Here is an 18,731-nt window from a genome sequence, read left to right as displayed (position 1 = left end):
TCTTTAAGTTGTGAATGTTTCATGTATTTGGGGGCAGTTTGCTGTCATCTGGTGAAAAATAAAAATAACATGACTTAAAATCATGTTATGACAATAATAGCCAGTAGGTGGCTGTAGTGTTCTATGCAGCCACCTAATGTGTTTTAATTCTACATTTTAACATAATTTATGCATTTAGATATATTTAGACATTATCAAACTATTATTTATCAAAGTGTAGCATGTTTTTTGTTGTTGTTGTTATTGTTTGTTTTGTTTTTTTACTGGTTTGATGTGTCAGTTTTTGGAATAATGTCACATTATGCTTACAGTCAAATCTGACCTGGCGTTACAAAGAGAAGACTTAAAATAATAATTTTGTATGTTTTGCAGTCTCAACCACTTAATTTCCATGTGTGTGTTTTTCTACATTGTGGCTGATTTATGTATTGTATTTGACGAATAAAAGAAGTCATTCATAACCTAGTTCTTTGTTATAAATACAAAAGTAACAAAGGAAAAGCAGCATCTGTTTGTGGATAAAAGGACACAAGTGGTCAAGGAAACATTAAGATCAGTTCCAAATAACTACAACAATAGAAAATTAATTGAAATAATTATAATAATAATGAAAAAGTGTATAAAAAAATCAAACCTTTCTTTGAGTCTCATAACATTTAAGTGAGAAAATAACCACTTGAAAACCTGCTATCGGTGAGATGAGGCAGTCCTCAACTCGGCTCAGTGTCAAATATGTTTAAGTTTATTGAGTAAATATTTCAAGGGAGTAAGAATATCTCTGCAGGTAGGCAATAACATTTCACAGTGACATTATAAACAGGCAAGTGTATGTGTGTGGTCACTCTTTGGTGTAGTAAAATTCAAACCTTGGCTGCTTATATCTTTTTTTATCAGTGCTTTTGTAATGTTAAGGATTATGATAAAAACAGAAAGACAAAGTGAGGAAGAGAGACATGTGTATTGATGGTTTACTTTGAATAAACTGATAGGACAAGGTAACCCCTTATAAACACTTTCACGTTGTAAAAATAACAAAAAATATCAAAACACACATTTATGTAAAAGAACTGATATTTTATTGCGTACTTTAAAAGGCTGTGTCTATAATATGTCTCAGCCTTATAATGGCTTGTTTGAAAACAGTTTCTCTTGTTCATAAAGTCCATGAAATGGCTCCATGTTAATTATTTTTGGTATCCTGACATTAGATCCTCAACGCACGATACATCTGCCATTATCTCCGTGGATGAGCACCTCACCATACTTGGCTCTTATCTATTAGAGTAGCTTACAGTCAAACTAAGGTTGAAGGTTGAGTCAGGCAATGGTAAAAGTGTGGACTTAGCCTGCCATCTAGTGGTTGTTTAGAGACAGGGTTTAAAAAAAATTTGCATTTCAGGTCTATATTGTATGAAAAACTCAAAGATGTGTCTAAAATGTAACATAAAAATAAATAAATAAAATATTAGGTAATTGAAAACCCCATATAGGCAGACCAGTATTCTGAATTTGGGGGGACATGTCTGTGGGACCTTAAACTGATAAAAAAGTCTGCTTAAGCCTCCTATAGTTTTCAGAAATTGCACCTCCCTTTGGTCATTTGGTCATTTTTGACCGAAAGGTTTACATGTGTAACCCTCTTTTTTTTTCTTTTTGATGATGATGATGATTTTTTCAAACAAATAATTATTTTTCAAAGCATTTTACATTTGATTTGAAGTGTCAGTTTTTGCAATTTATGTCATTATGCTTGTCATCAAACCTGACCATGGTGTTACAAAGAGAAGACACAGAATATGCATTTTTCTACCAATAATTTATTTCAAACTAAATTAATAATAATGTCAAGAAAATTAAGTTTCATGAAACAGAAATGAATGGCAAAATTCAGAAAATTAAATCAGAGCATAAAAACATTTAGCAATTTCAAGCTTTCTATAGTTAAAATGTATTTTGCAAATATGTGTGTGTCAGATTTTTTGTGATGATCTGTAATGCCAACAATGACCAAAAGATGGCTGTAGAGCTCCACTTATTGATGCCATGGTTCTGCGTGTGTTCTGCCCTTCAACCCTTCATTTCTGAGTGTGTATGTTTATCATTATGGTGGATTTGTTGGTTTTATTTTACAAATGTAAAAAAAAAAAAAAATAATAATTTGTTAAAGTCTCATCAGTCCATTCCTGTGTGTGTGAGTTTTGTACTGAGGATGTTTTAGAGTCTCACCCTGTAATTTTTGTCTGTTTTTTTCTGCATTGTGGCTGAATTATTGATTGTATTTGACAAATCAAAAAAATATATATTGCTCTGTGTTTTGGTCTTTCCCATTCATTTTCAATGGTCGGTCAATTTTGACTGTGAAGACCAAAGTGTTGCTTTTTTTTATGACCATTTAGACTTATCCAATCAAGCCCTTATTTATGTTCAGATGGCAAATGGAGGAAAAGTCACAAAGTCTTGTACTGCTCAGAAATTTTATTACATTTTTAAAATTTATTTCGGTCAAATATGAACGGTCATGGCTGATTTTTAGGTTGCCAGTATTCAAGGATGCACAAAATTTCACATTTATCTTTGTGAAAAAGGAATAACGGTACAGTAAGAAACACAAGGTTTGCTTTTATGCAAAATATTTTTTTTTTGTAAAGGTACAGCTTTTGAAAATAATTACACAGCAATACAAAGACAGATGAAACATTTTCTTTTCTAAATGCAAACACAATAATAATAATAATAATAAATCATTAAGGGGCTATTTAACAGACATACTATGTCAATCCTCCTTAGCAACGTATTTAACAAGCATTATTAAATATACTGTACACTTTTGCCTGTATTCATGCATCTCAAAACCTTAGGCACACAATACATTTTTGGTTGAAAACTTTTGGTTTTCGGTTTCCCCAAGTATGCAATATTAGAAATGTTTTTAAAACAATCTCCATTTTGGTTGGAGGAAAATGCTGTTCCAGTGTGGAGAGGCATACACTTAGCAAAAATCAATGTGGCTCAACTGAAACCAGTAGTTGTTTTAGAAGTATATAGTTTTATAAGACCATATTTCAAAATGACTCCCACAAGCATGTCCAACATTATGCTTTTGCTTTGGGGCATCTAGCTTGGATTTTTCAAACCCAAAACTTGACTTCTGATTAATAAATGAGCATTCAATATGTGAATTTAGTACTTAAAGGAATAGTTCACCCAAAAATTTAAATTCTCTCATCATTTACTCACCCTCATGCCATCTAAGGTGTGTATGACTTTCTTCTGCAGAACACAAACAATGATTTTTAAAAGAATAAGGTTCACACAATGCAAGTGAATGGTGGCCAGAACTTGGAGGTCCAAAAAGCACATTAAGCCAGCATTAAAGGAACCCATATGGCTCCAGGTTTAAATCAAGAAGTTATGTGATAGGTGTGGGTGAGAAATAGATACATTAAGTCCTTTTTTTACTATAAATTCTCCTCTCTGTACAGTAGGTGATGATATGCACAAATAATGTGAATCGCCAAAAACAAAAGTTGTATGTGAAAGTAAAAGTGGAGATTTATAGTAAAAAAGGAGTTAAATATTGACCTGTTTCTCACCCACACCTCTCATATCACTTCTGAAGACATGGATTTAACTACTGGAGTCATGTGGATTACTTTTATGCTGCCTTTATGTGCTTTTTGTACCTTCAAAGTTCTAGCCACCATTCACTCGCATTGAATGGACTTATAGAGTTGAGACATTCTTCTATAAATCTTAGTTTGTGTTCAGCAGAAGACAAAGTGGCATGAGGGTAAATGTTGAGACAGTTTTCATTTTTGGGTGAACTATTCCCTTAACATTTCTTGCTGCACTGTCCATAACTTATGTAGAGGATATGACAATCTCATAGTGTAACATACATTTATGTGTGTTGATATAGTTCAGAAGAACTGCTTTAAAGGGGTTTCTGGTCCTCCTCTTGTTCACACACACAATATTTCACCGCTTCTCCAGTTTCTTAAACTTGGCCTCTGTGAATAAACACACATAGAACCATTACAATTTAAAATTTGTCAGGAAACATGCACCCCCTAAACAACAATGTATTTTCCTGTAAAAATGCCAATACAAATGTTATTCAGTTGTACGACTAACAATTTTCAAATGTAAAAGAGAAACAAAAACAATACTTAGAATAAGTCACTACACATCTGTGTTATTATATGAACGTTATAAAAGGTGAGATCTTTTATAGAGCACATTTTACAGATGGTTGACCAGACAGCAGAAAAGAAACATAAGCATCTAGTTGGGTCTGATGGCATAGTAGAAATTATTTGAACGTAAATTTACAAACTTCCCTTTTAATCATTTGAAGGTTGTGAGTTGACTATATAAAAACATTTAGGGTGTGTTCACACTTGTAGTTCGGTTCTCTTGGTCCAGACCAAAAAAGAAAATGATACAGTTATCATCGCTTGGCGTTCACACAGGCAATTTTAACACCAAACCTAACGATCCAAAACCAAAGGCATCAGGAAAAAGTCACAACCTGATTGGACCGCATGTATGAAGTATGACGGAACTTGCCAATCATCCAAAACAATGCTGGCTGCTTGGCGAAATGCACTTGTTGGATTTATATATGTATATATATGGTGGTATTTTTACCAGCTGAGAACAAACGAAGAGCTAATACAATGTGTAAAGGAGTCAAAACAGCGCCAGGAATTCCTCCGGTGTACTCACAAACAAAGATATGCTGCAAGGACAGCTGATGGCAGTTCTGACGCCTGTCCCGAACTGTAATGGGCAACACTGCTCCTGTGATGAGAAGAACCAGGTATGCTTGAGGTCAGTATAAGTCAAATTACTTCCTGTTTTTGGTCCGTTTAGTCGTCTTTGGTCCAAGTTGCGTTCATATATCAATCGAGTTCATTTGGAAGCGGACCGAGACCCACTTTTCAGGCAGTCTCGGTCCACTTGTTTGGTGCGCACCAAGTTCGTGTGGCAGCGTTCACACTTGTTCAAATGAACCACACTAACAGAGCAAACGCACCAGAGTTCGTTTTAAACTAATCAAACCTGCCAAGTATGAACACACCCTTTAGAAACATAAAAACAACATTTAATCCCAGACAACTTGTAAATAGGAAGCATTTTGTACTTACCCAGTTTCTTTGAGTATGTGTCTAGTTTATAAGCAGCCTGCTCTAGAGCTGTAACCTGCTCCTCTATCTGATTAATCTGATCCAGGTAGGGCTGCAAACTGGCATCTAAAGCCAAAAATAAGAACTGATGTTAAAGAGAACATACTTTAAAGTGATACACATTTGGTTTGCAGTTTAGTGTATGTGCAAACAAAGAACATTTTTTATCACTATCAGCATGCACAGAAAATCACTGGCAGTGTGTGAGTGCTACTGTAAATACACTTCCTACAGTTTTTTAAAGTAGAACAGTGTGATATGACAATCAATATTACAAAACACGTCACAATTAATTAATATAAATAGTAAGATCTGTGACAGTGTATGCTACTGAGAACTCACATTTCTGATTGAGGTCTTGCAGATTGCGGCTGATGTTGATTGATATGTCCTTCATCTCCATGTACTTCAGACTGGTGAGCTTGTTCATGTTCTCCAGGAGTTTATAGTCATCACATGTGGCTGAGAAAACAGCAAAAAAAGTAATACTAATAATAAACAGGAAAGTAAAAAAATAAGCCTGATCATAAATATGAAGTCAGAAGTTTACATGCACCTTGGCCAAATACATTTAAACTCAGTTTTTCAGTTTCTTTCTTCAGTTCTGCCCACAAATTTTATATCGGATTGAGGGGAGGGCTTTGTGATGGCCACTCCAATATCTTGACTTTATTGTCCTTAAGCCATTTTGCCACAACGTTGGAGGTATGCATGGGGTCAGTGTTCATTTGGAAGACCCACTTGCAATTGAGCCTTAACTTCCTGGCTGAAGTCTTGAGATGTTGCTTCAATATATCCACATACATTTCCTTCCTCGTGATGCCATCTATTTTGTGAAGTGCACCAGTCCTTCCTGCAGCAACGCACACCTACAACATGATGCTGCCACCCCCCCATGCTTCACGGTTGGGATGGTGATCTTCGGCTTGCAAGCCTCACCCTTTTTCCTCCAGACATAACGATAGTCATTATGGCCTAACATTCTTTCATCAGACCAGACGAAATTTTATGCAAAAAGTACGATCTTTGTCCCCATGTGCACTTGCAAACTGTAGTCTGTCTTTTTATGGTGGTTTTGGAGCAGTGGCTTACTGAGCAGCCTTTCAGGTTATGTCGATATAGGACTCGTTTTGCTGTGGATATAGATACTTGTCTACCTGTTTCCTTCAGCATATTCACAAGGTCCTTCGCAGCTGTTCTGGGATTGATTTACACTTTTTGCACAAAACTACATTCATATCTAGGAGACAGTCTCCTTCCTGAGTGGTATGATGGCTGCATGGTGTTTATACTTGCGTACTATTCTTTGTACAGATGAACGTGGCACCTTCAGGCATTTGGAAATTGCTCCCAAAGATGAGCCGGACTTGTGTAGGTCCACAATTTGTTTTCTGAGGTCTTGGCGGATTTCTTTTGATTTTCCCATGATGTCAAGCAAAGAGGCACTGAGTTTGAAGATAAAGCCTTAAAATACATCCACAGGTACACCTCCTATAAAAAGCTAATTGCCTAAAGGATTGACATTGTTTTATTGAATTGTCCAAGCTGCTTAAAGGCACAGTTAACGTCTGTAAACTTCTGACCCACTGGAATTATGATACAGTCAATTAAAAGTTAAACAATCTGTCTGTAAACATTTGTTGGACATATTACATGTGACAATTTATATCATTACAAACTACAAAAGTTTACAAATCTGTCTAAATGAAATGTAATTGTTTTAATTAAGATCTAATTTTACATTTGAAGTATAGCTTACCCATACATAAAAATATGTAACAAGCCTTTAGAAATATATATTAAACAGGTTTAGAAATCATAACTAACTGTGAATAATAAAGCAGTTCTCCTCACTCACCTAACAGACTATTTTATGACTTTCTGCTAAAATATCTTTAAAAGAGTTAGTGCAGCTATTGCAAAACCATGGTTGTTTTCATAAGGGATACTAAACATTTAGGCATACACAAAGAACCTTTAAAAATGTTGAAGAAACCAGCTTATGACTGTACATGTATGTTGAAACAGAGATGAGCCATGTTATTATTCTCTTCTTATTACCTGTGAGCTCTCCATGTAAGAAAACTGACATCTTGTCAAACATGTCTCTACAGAGCTCATTGATGTCTGGTTCAGCAGGCTCAGTGGCCTCTTCTGCAGTCTCCACTCCTCCATCATCTGTAACAGACAACAAACACATAAAGGGATAGTTCACCCAAAAATTGTAATTCTCTCGTCATTTACTCACCCTCATGCCATCCCAGATGTGTATGACTTTCTTTCTTCTACTGAACACAAACTAAGATTTTTTGAGATATATCTCTACTCTGTTGGTCCAAACAATGCAAGTGAATGATAATCAGAACTTTGAAGCTCCAAAAAGCACAAAGGCAGCATAAAACTAATCCATAAAACTCGTGTTTTAATCCATGTCAAGTCAAGTGAAGTCAAGTGTTTTTTATTGTCGTTTCAACCATATACAGTTAGTACAGTACACAGCAAAACGAGACAACGTTCCTCCAGGACCATGGTGCTACATAAAAACAACAAAGGACCAACACAGGACCACATGAGACTACACAACGAAATAAAATACCTATATAAAAAACCTATATATACCTATATAAAGTGCACGTGCAAACATGTGCAAAAATTACGAGACAGTACAACAAATTACTGACAATGAACAGGACAATAGACAGTGCAGCGCCGACCAGTACTCAGTAGTGCAAAAAGATGACAGTTTCTAAAAATGTAAACATAACATACTATGAGATAGTGTTCTATGCACATAGCAGTTATTGAGGTAGCAGACAGTTATAAAGTGACAGTAATTAAAGTGCAACTCAGGACACGTGTGTGTCAAACCAGTCTCTGAGTATTGAGGAGTCTGATGGCTTGGGGGAAGAAGCTGTTACACAGTCTGGCCATGAGGGCCCGAATGCTTCGGTACCTCTTGCCAGAAGGGAGGAGGGTAAAGAGTTTGTGTGAGGGGTGTGTGGGGTCGTCCACAATGCTGGTTGCTTTGTGGATACAGTGTTTTTGTAAATGTCTTTGATGGAGGGAAGAGAGACCCCAATGATCTTCTCAGCTGTCCTCACTATCCTCTGCAGGGCTTTGCGGTCCGAAACGGTGCAAGTCCCAAACCAGGCAGTGATGCAGCTGCTCAGGATGCTCTCAATAGTCCCTCTATAGAATGTAGTGAGGATGGGGGTTGGGAGATGTGCTTTCCTCAGCCTTCCAAGAAAGTAGAGATGCTGCTGGGCTTTCTTGGTGATAGAGCTGGTGTTGAGGGACCAGGTGAGGTTCTCCGCCAAGTGAACACCAAGGAATTTGGTGCTTTTGACGATCTCCACAGAGGAGCCGTCGATGTTCAGTGGAGTGTGTTCACCTTGTGCTCTCCTAAAGTCAACAACCATCTCTTTTGTTTTGTCGACATTCAGGGACAGGTTGTTGGCTCTACACCAGTCCGTTAGCCGCTGCACCTCATCTCTGTATGCTGACTCGTCGTTCTTGCTAATGAGACCCACCACGGTCGTGTCATCGGCGAACTTGATGATGTGATTCGAGCTGTGCATTGCTGCACAGTCGTGAGTCAGCAGAGTGAACAGCAGTGGACTGAGCACACAGCCCTGGGGGGCCCCAGTGCTCAGTGTGGTGGTGGTGGAGATGCTGTTCCCGATCCGGACTGACTGAGGTCTCCCAGTCAGGAAGTCCAGGATCCAGTTGCAGAGGGAGGTGTCCAGGCCCAGCAGGTTCAGCTTTCCAATCAGGTGCTGGGGAATGATTGTGTTGAATGCTGAGCTGAAATCTATGAACAGCATTCGAACGTATGAGTCCTTATTGTCTAGGTGGGTGAGGGCCAGATGGAGGGTTGTGGTGATGGCATCGTCCGTTGAACGGTTTGAACGATACGCAAACTGCAGTGGGTCTAGTGAGGGGGCAGCTGGGTCTTAATCTGCCTCATGACGAGCCTCTCAAGCACTTCATGATGATGGGTGTAAGTGCGACGGGACGGTAGTCGTTGAGGCAGGACACTGAAGACTTCTTTGGCATGGGGATGATGGTGGTGGCCTTGAAGCACGTTGGAACGACGGCGCTGCTCAGAGAGATATTGAAGATGTCGGTAAGAACATCTGCCAGCTGGTCTGCACATCCTCTGAGCACTCTGCCAGGAATGTTGTCTGGTCCAGCAGCCTTCCGTGGGTTGACTCTACGTAGAGTTTTCCTCACATCTGCCGTGGTAAGACAGAGCACCTGGTCGTTGGGAGGAGGGGTGGACTTCCTCGCCATCACGTCGTTCTGCACTTCAAACCGAGCGTAGAAGTCGTTCAGTGCATCTGGAAGGGAGGCATCTTTGTCACAGGCAACTGATGTTGTCCTGTAGTTGGTGATGGCCTGGATGCCCTGCCACATGCGCCGCGTGTCACCGCTGTCCATGTCACCATGTCTTCTGAAGCGATCCAATCAGATTTGGGTGAGAAGAGACCAAAATGTAAATCCTTTCTTACTTATCTTGCCATTGCATTCTCTAGGCACAATCATGATTTCAAGCTCAATTACACTTCCTAGAGCTTGATGCATGCGCAGAACTCTAGAAGGCGCTAGGAAGTGTAATCAAGCTAGAAATCATGATTTCCAAGGACACTGCAGATGTCAACATTTATGGTGAAAAAGGAGTCACATTTTGGTCTGTTCTCACCCAAAACAATTGGATCACTTCTAATAGCATATATATATATATATATATATATTAACCACTGAAGTCTTGTGGGTTACTTTTATGCAGCCTTTATGTGATTTTTGAAGCTTCAAAATATCTGTCACCATTCAATTGCATTGTCTGGACCTACAGAGCTGAGATATTCTTATTCATAAGATCATAGAGAAAATCATACACATCTAGGATGGCATGAGGGGGGAGTAAAGTTTGAGAGCATTTCCATTTTTGAGTGAACTAACCCTTTTTAAGATGCACCTCGAAACCTAGTAAGCTACCTAACTATACATCATAGGCACATCCAGAATGGGCAGTATCCCCAATGCCCAAAATACTTCTATGACAGACCAGCTACACACTTTACACAAAACAAACCCTTCTTTTTTTTGTCAACAGTGACTTGCACGCAGCCTGTCTTGTTTACAAAAGGAACTCACTGTTGTTGCTGGGTCTTTTTGGGGCAGGCGCCTGACTCTCTGTCCCGTCGTTTACACCCCCATCTCTCCTGTGATCGGGCTCGGTTGTGAGGTTAAGCTCGGTAAGAGGAGCGGGTGCTCTAGAGATGCTTTCCATCGCCGCGGCCTCATCCCCCGTTGCAGCCATTTTCACCTCGCATCATCACATGACAAGAACCACTTTCACGTGACTGTTCATTTCCTCTTTTTTCTTAACACGAATCATTATAAATATGGGGAAACGAAACAAACAGCAGGCGTATTATTCATGCCTTGAAGTTTCAGGTGTATTATTAATACATATTTATATATGTATAAATATTACATGCTCAGACTGGTTTCTCCTCTGTCTTAAAGACTAATTTGACTAAAAGACGGATTTGATATAAAATTTGAGCTTTAAAATATGTGTTATTAGATTATTAATTAAAAAAATATATGTCAAAATATGTAATTTTACTCAGAAATAAAGGTGGGGCTGTGTGAGGTGGGCGAGGCAACGCGATTTTAAAAAAGTGAAGCAAAGAACAGTTAGTTACTTTTAATTCTGTTTCCGGTCTATTGCCTTTCAAAATAATGAATAATTACTAGACTGGAACTCATGTATGTTATGCATATGCACGGAATGGGGAAATATTTCCAAAAGTATGATGTGACTTGGAATTGTATAATATTAACTGAAAATTAAGGCAAATATAATTATTGTTCAAAGAAGTGATACATAACAATCAACTATTAAATCTGAATCAACTCATATCTCTTTCTAGTGCGATTTATTTGTGCTATTTAGTTTCAAGGCATTGAAAGTCTAATACTCAGCTTAGGCCTCCTATATGATAACCTGCATAGATACTCAATGACCAGTACATAAATTATTCACTAAAACGTGTCTTCAAATGTTCCCTTAAGAAAATGTTTATATATTTGATTTGTATTATGCAGTGCACAGTGAACCATATTTTACTTGTTTTCATGCACAGACTATAAAGGGTTAGGGATATATTTTATTAATGCTTTGCTCTGTATGGTGATTAAAACGTAAAATGTATTGAAGTATTATGCAAAAGCACGTTAAGTAGCATTGCGAGTCTGATAATTGCATTTTTATGCAAGTACCTTATTTTAAAATGTACTGTTTGTTTGATGAATACAAATAAATACTTAAGTGTTTATTTTATTCATTGCCACTTAATAATTATGATGTATATTTATTTACATGCATTTTTTTTTTAACCACGCGGCCTTTATTTTGAAAAGTGTTGCAATCTGCGTCCTCATAGAGAGCTATAGGTGTCGCCAGCTTCACCCAGGCCTGGCGTGCACACTCTCAGCCCTCCGCATGTTACGGGAATCCATCGTGACAGGATACCAGCAGCACCAGTGACTGTAAACATGGCGGCGTGCACAGCCAGATGCCTGTGCTATGTGCCTCCTTACTGAAGCCGTGATCATCGACACACATGATGGAGACCGAGGAGGAGCAGCACATGACCACGCTGTTATGCATGGGCTTCCCTGACCCGGTGGCCATCCGGAAAGCCCTGCGCCTGGCCAAAAACGACATCAACGAAGCTGTCGCGCTGCTCACCAACGAAAGCCCGGGACTCGGATATGGCTACGAGCCGATGGAAAGCGGCCCTTCCCCGGGCTCCGGCCACAGCGGCGACGGCGATAACAGCGGGCGCACCGGGACCGGGGGCTTTGATCCTCCGCCTGCGTATCATGATGTCGTGGAAAGTGAGGTACGAGTATAAAAAGCACACAAGTGTGATCATTTGGACGGGCGGTAAAGGCGGAACAACCGGGGCTGTCAAAAACATGACTGAAAGCCGCGCACACGCGCCTTTAGCACATCTTCATGCATTTGCGATGCATGTTCGGCAGAACACCTGATGAGGTTGAGGCCCTGATTTGCCAATATATTCCCACTGAACCAAGTGACCCATGTGCATGCATTACTAGATAGCAATTAATGTTGCTGCCATGCTTCTAGTTATTATATTGTTTGTTCATGGGGGTTGGGAATTGCAGATTGCCTTTAATTGCACGAGAATGTATAGTTTCATCCTCTGTTTCTATATGCATAATGCATGTTGAAAGTGAAACATTCAGCCAATAGAGTATTACACACCTTGATCAATGACTAAACCAATAGCATTCTTACTATGCCTAAACAGCTGTTGAGCAAGGTGCTGGAAAAGAAGGAAATGTGTGGCTGGGGTTGAACCGTGACAGATTGTTGAACAATCTAGCTATGTGACATCTTTCTGTTATGTTAGTTCTGTATTAAAGTCAGTGGACAGGGACAGTGAGAGGCGATGTGCTTTAAAATTGAGCAATATTGAGTGTTGTGCTTGGTTTGATTTAAGATCTACAGAATTACTACATATGTTTATAAGTCTTTAGTATTCCCTGATTTCTTGATCTGGACCTGTTTATTGCAAAGTAGCACATGATATGTACAATTCAGTGATAAAATAAAACAGGTCTGGCTTTGCAAGTGGGAGTTTGTACACATTAATCATGGATTAGTGCAGTGTGATATGAGGCCATCAGTCTTTGTGATTGTTGCCCAACTGTTTCTCTCATGGCTGCATTAAACTATTGGTCAACCGCAATCAGAGTCCTTCACCTCCTGAGTGCTGCTGTGGGATTTTAAATGTCCACACTAGCCAGTGCTTTTTTATTTTGACACCATAATACATATCACTCAGTTAGCTTGCTGATGATAATGGAATTTTGGTCAAATACAAGCTATTTTCATGGTGTAAAAATGTACTGTGCAACATGCATAGAATGGTTGCTGATATACATCAACGAATATGACAAAAACTAAAAGGGCTTAAAATTTGCTGTATTTAGAAAAATGAACAAAACCTGTCATTCAGTACAGAAACTGTACTCTTCTCCGCCATGTTGAAAGTTAAGGAATCCTCCCATCTCTGAAACTCTCAGATTTTTCAAGTCGTAATTGCGACTTGAGGGGTTGTTCATGTGCAACTTCAGAGTGGGAACCTCATATTTACGATAATTCCGATAGCACGTGAAGGCAGCATAACATTCATATTTGTAGTGGTGGTGGTTTTAATGGGGGAAGTTCAATTCCAATACTCAAGAACGCAAGTAACGGGAATGCATAAAATGAAAACTGATGTGTTCTTGATCAGGCCGAATATCGAGACTGCATCGGATGGTGACTTGTGAGCATGAACCTGATACTACAGTGGCAGATAAAGGACATTTGTTGTTGTTTTACCCACTGATATATCAGTGGTTTTACCTCAGAAGTTTCCCGATGTAAACTCGTGAATGTCTGATGGCTCATGACAGTCGTTAAACATTACATTTGTTGTTTTGTTGGGGATCATTTTAATATAGTATTAAACACATAAAGGTAACGAGTGTTCAAAGACTTTATTATTTTAATGTTTTACTAGTCCTGCAAAACCTCAATGGTGTGATTATATTAATGCTGTCACTGGTGTGTGCGATAATGCCAGTAGTTATATCAATGGCTTCAAATGTGCTGTGACGGTTAATTGAGTAACAGGAAGATCGCAGCACTTCTCAAAGCTCACAATAGACACATTCTACATCCTCCTGTCCATCCCAAGTTCCAAGTTGGCTTGACAAGACCTGTCTCGACGAGAATGCAAGTCTGTTCTTTGTGTTCTTAGAATTGAGAAATGCCCATTATCTTGCAGGTCTGCGAGGATCACACTCTAGTTAGGACTCTAGTTAAATTAGCTTGGTTTCCATTTACATATGTTATGTGCATTTTGGGTGGTGGTCGACCGATGTGGATTTTTTTAATGGCCGATGCTGATATCCAGAGAGCAGGGTGGCAGATAGGCCTATACAATGCCTATATATTGTCCAATTTTATATAACAAATGACAAACATAAAATTGCTATAAAATTTTTTTTTTTTATAAAATATTATTTAGCACTATATTTACTCAATTTCACACAAAACTTTAACTTGTAAAAAATCATAAAAAAAATATTGTATTTTAAATGGTAGATTTCTGTTTACCGTAGTCATACAATTTTTGTAAATTATTGCACAAAGAAATGGTTAATATGAAATAACAGTACACACAGTCCACGTTAGCTATTGCATTGTCTCAAAAAATACAGAATCAAACCAATCATTCATGCAGTGCATATTGAATATGATATTTACTCTTAGCCCACGTGAAGCACTTTTACTTTAAAGTTGCACTCACATGCTCGTGTGGATCCAGCGGGAGCAGCAATCTCCTGACGGTTTAAACGGCCTGGATCGCTTGCTGAGATTGTGACTGACTGACCTTAATGATTTGTGAATCAGAGGAACTTTTGATCCTGATCCTAAAGTTTTGATTCTGGCTGATAGAACATGCACTTCAGTGGAAGATATTAAATGAGCGCTCGACAGGAAGAAAAGACTGGATTTTTGTGAGGTTTGTGAATTACATCTGTTTAAACGAGATATCTGCATATTTGCAAACGGTATATAATAGAAGTTTTATTGATATATGCCTTTTATCATTAAAAAAGAAAGTTTCCTGTTGACAGGAAACTGCTGAGGAGAGGCTGATAATAGAATACGTGCTTGAGAGGTAAATAAATGAGTGCTCCACAGGATGCTGGATCGGCTCAAGTTTAGTGAGGTTTATTTATTACATCTGTTTTAACAAGATATGGACATTTTTGCAGACCGCATACGATATAAGTTTTATTGATATTTGCCTTTTTATCATTTGACAATTAAAAGTTACAGGGAACTGTTGAGGAGAGAGAGGGAGAATGAAACTGACCTGTGCTTTAACGTTAACATTATAAGCTCAAATACGTCTACCAGACAGTTTAAACGAGACTGTGTTGCACACAGGTCTGTTATTGTAGTAACACGATGGCATGTAACAACAAAACTAACTGTGATTGGTTATTTACATGTCTCAGTCGCTTCACATGCAAGCAGGTGATTTTTGGTACCCTCAAGAAACAAATCAGCCAAACCGTAAAATTCATCGGCCAATGTCGATAATTAAAAAAGTCAGAATATTGGCACATATATGGGTTGACCACTAATTTTGGGATATTGCATAAACATTGCTGGTTGAATACCAACGCCAATGATCTGTTTGATCAGTTTTGATTTTTGTGATGCAACTAAAAAATGTATTCAAGCCTGTGCCTTGCTGCTTTGTTGTCGCTTGCTCTTGTCACAGGTTGCAAGAACCATGTATCAGGTCTATAAATAGAGCAAGCAGGCACACTGATCCTTGGGTCTGGCTTGATCTGGAGAGTACTGGAACACAACAAACAGGGCTTCCAGTTACCCAGCCACTCCGCCCTACACTGCGCAATACAGCGGGGAACAGCAAACGACATACTCCAATCACAACAGGCAGGATCACATGCACAGTTGTAGAGGTGCATTCTGGATAAAGCCTGAAAGAGAAAAACATTCCCTATTGCTTGGATATTGCACACCACAGTCCTCCTAAGCATACATTTAGAGATGGGTTGCAATGGTCAAATAATCAATTAGTGAGGTTGAATAGTTTATCCAGAATTTCTCTTACAATTTTTGTTTTGATGATTTCAATGGTGGTGCTTTATTGTGCTTAAGATGTTAGACTGTTTGCGTGGTAAAAACACTCCTGGAAATGTGTTTGGCTGATGTCACCTTATAAATCTCATGATGTTTTTTGAGCATTGTGCTTTTAAAATGCTGTCAAGTTAAAAATAATCCAACTTTTAAAAATGGCTCCTGCATTCTGTTCCATTCTGTCGTGCTCTGTCTAGCTGTTAAATAGAGTAATTATTAGAGGTGTAATGATCCATCAATCTCGATGCATTGATCAAATAACCAACAATGCGATCTCATCGATGTATATATTTTTTAAGATGCACGTTTATTTTGACACTCTACCAGCCACGTCTGTATGCATTTCCTTCAGGCAATGCAGCAAGTTTAAGATATTAATCTCGCTTTATAAGCGCTAAATATGCTTCTCATATGGCCACACGGATGAGTGCGGAGTGATTGATGCCTCTAGCTCCGATTGCAGGATAGCAGAGGGGCTAACATGCACGATTAAATCAGGCTTCCTTCGATATCGTGGCATTTTTTTTAATTCTACATTTTCTATTTGAAATTTTCTATTTCATAGAACTATGAAGCAATTCAGCCTTGTCAAACGGCTAAAGTGCCTCGATATTCTGAACAGCATTGATCTCATCGAGAGATAAAGAAAACAACTGCATCTTTTACAAAATTTGTTTCCATCTTCACATCAATCCCCTTACTAATATTAATCACCGTAAACTGTAACAGAATTGTTCAATACAACTGTGGAAGTTAGCTAAGAAAAAACACTGATAACATACTCTCCTGTCATGAGAATGTAAGTATTTTGGATTGAAAGGCTTGCTTGATTGATTATTGTAAAGATGGCAAATTGTCATTGTAGTGTTTACCTCATTCCACAAGGCAGTAAGCTATCATAAAACGATTGATGATCACATATAGGGGTCGACTAATATTAAATATTACAATTTTAAAGTCAGCTGATTTTTTTTAATTGACGTTGTTTTCTGGGTGCAATAAATACATAAACCATTCAGCACCGTTATATTATTGCATAGAATATTCCTATACTGACGGTGGTTCAGCAGATGGTGCGATGTTAGGTGGTGGAGTGTTAAGCGGTGTCTTCACAGTAAGTTGCTTACTAGTTTGTGAAATACATACCGAAAAGTTAATAAATTACTCCTTTTCAATATAACTAATATAACGTTAACCCTGTCTCTGACTTTTCACATCTGTTTGCTATGTTAGCCAGCTATATTTTGTCAGAGTATGTTTTTACAGCACAGCAGACAATGGTGCAGTGGTGGATTGTGTCTGTTGAGTGTTGATTTCACGCTCCGTTGTAACCTAGTTGATGAGACACAATGATGGAAAGTAAATAAAGTCCATCTTATACTCTCCGTGACAATGTGCTTATAGCTAACTAGCTAACCACGTATCTACTTTCATTGCTTGTCAGCTGAGTGGAAGCTAATGTGTAAACATGTATTCACCAAACTGTTTTGTTCAGGATTCGCAGTTTGCTACCCCTTTCAAGCGAAGAATTCCAGTCGTTGCATTTCCAAAATGTAATATTTAAAAGTCTGGTTTTCCACCTTTGAAAGTTTCCCCTGAAATTGTATAGCAATAATTACAGCCATCTTTATCCGATTCATATGTTATTCTCAATCCAAATACAGTCAAATGTGAACTGCAGCACTCACCTAATGATCAAAACTGCAGGTCACTGACATAGAAAAAAATGAAAACTCTTCATATGTGCATTCTTTGAGAATCCCTCGTGCTGCTCCCATGAGCGACAGAGTGGCTCTTGAACATCTCATCAAAGGGCAAATTAGACGCTCTAATCGGCTGCTTTTCTTTCAAATGTTCTTCAAAATACAATCAAATGTATTTCTTAAAGCATGCATCATTGTGTATAAGCAATGACATCACTTGTCAAATGCCCTGTTCAGACTTTGTATTAACATATGTCTCGGGAGATCCAATCACAAGTGGACAGTGCTAAATACAGGTGTGAACGGGATACGAAATGCACAGGTCGGCAAGAAGATCCGCTAAATTGGTTGCGACTGTTCAAAAGGTACTCTTCTTTGGTTAATTTCTTACCACTTTCATATCACCAGCTTAGAGGTTCACCGTGTTGCGCAGTACTTAAGTTTTGTCACGTCTTACTCCCAACTGCCAGGGTTTGGTAAAAATCCAGATTTTAGTTTTGCTGGCGGTAAGCAATCGTCTCATCCAAACATTTAGTACTGTTCAGGTGATTGAAAGCCAACTTGCGTCGCATGATAGGCTTCACTCAAACTATCAAATTGCTAAATAATATTAATGCGGACGTAGCTGCATCGATACACACTTCGGCAAGGAGAACTTGAGAATGCTGTGTTTCCCCAAGGATTTCTTTCAGCAGCTGTGCTGTTGTGTGTGCGTCCACAAGCCTACAAAGCCAGACATGTATTTACTTGCGTCGGTGGACGAAAAGATTGAAGCGACTTATGAATTATTATAGATGGGTTATTCACGTTCGCGTTGTCATGTGTTCATTTACGGGGAGCTTTTGACACTTGAAGGGCTCTGAAAGCACCGATATCTGTGGTAATAATGGTCACTCTGCTAATGAAATGCCTCAACGCAGAAAGTTACATAATTGCCCTTTTTATTCAACATAAATATGTAAGGGATAATGACAGGTTGATCAGGTCTTATTTTGCAATAACAACCAGCTGAGTGTACATTATTTATCCTACTTATTACATGGCTACTAACCAAATAAATAAATG

At 38.5% G+C, this 18,731-nt stretch overlaps 2 protein-coding genes across 3 annotated transcripts in view; one reads left to right on the top strand and one right to left on the bottom strand.

Annotated features, from left to right (window-relative positions):
- Positions 1-2,457: 2,457 nt before the first annotated feature.
- Positions 2,458-10,524, bottom strand: bloc1s2 (biogenesis of lysosomal organelles complex-1, subunit 2). Its single transcript, XM_052096366.1, has 5 exons — positions 10,347-10,524; positions 7,251-7,367; positions 5,532-5,651; positions 5,151-5,255; positions 2,458-4,010 (listed from the first exon to the last, which is right to left on the bottom strand). The coding sequence occupies exons 1-5, from the start codon at positions 10,510-10,512 to the stop codon at positions 3,979-3,981; spliced, it is 540 nt and encodes a 179-aa protein (XP_051952326.1). The 5' UTR covers positions 10,513-10,524; the 3' UTR covers positions 2,458-3,978.
- Positions 10,525-11,751: 1,227 nt separating this feature from the next.
- The window catches only part of LOC127622294 (ubiquitin carboxyl-terminal hydrolase 24-like), a 91,745-nt gene continuing 84,765 nt past the window's right edge, over positions 11,752-18,731 (top strand). For both annotated transcript variants that reach the window (XM_052096356.1, XM_052096358.1), the window contains exon 1: positions 11,752-12,106. In XM_052096356.1, the coding sequence (XP_051952316.1) occupies positions 11,825-12,106 (282 nt within the window). In that variant the 5' untranslated portion in view covers positions 11,752-11,824. The remainder of the gene's footprint in view (positions 12,107-18,731) is intronic.

The sequence above is a fragment of the Xyrauchen texanus genome, chromosome 28 (genome assembly GCF_025860055.1).
Source record: "Xyrauchen texanus isolate HMW12.3.18 chromosome 28, RBS_HiC_50CHRs, whole genome shotgun sequence".
NCBI classification, from domain to species: domain Eukaryota; kingdom Metazoa; phylum Chordata; class Actinopteri; order Cypriniformes; family Catostomidae; genus Xyrauchen; species Xyrauchen texanus.
The sequence above is the reverse complement of the archived record's forward strand: the minus strand, read 5'-3'. Positions and strand labels throughout refer to the sequence as shown.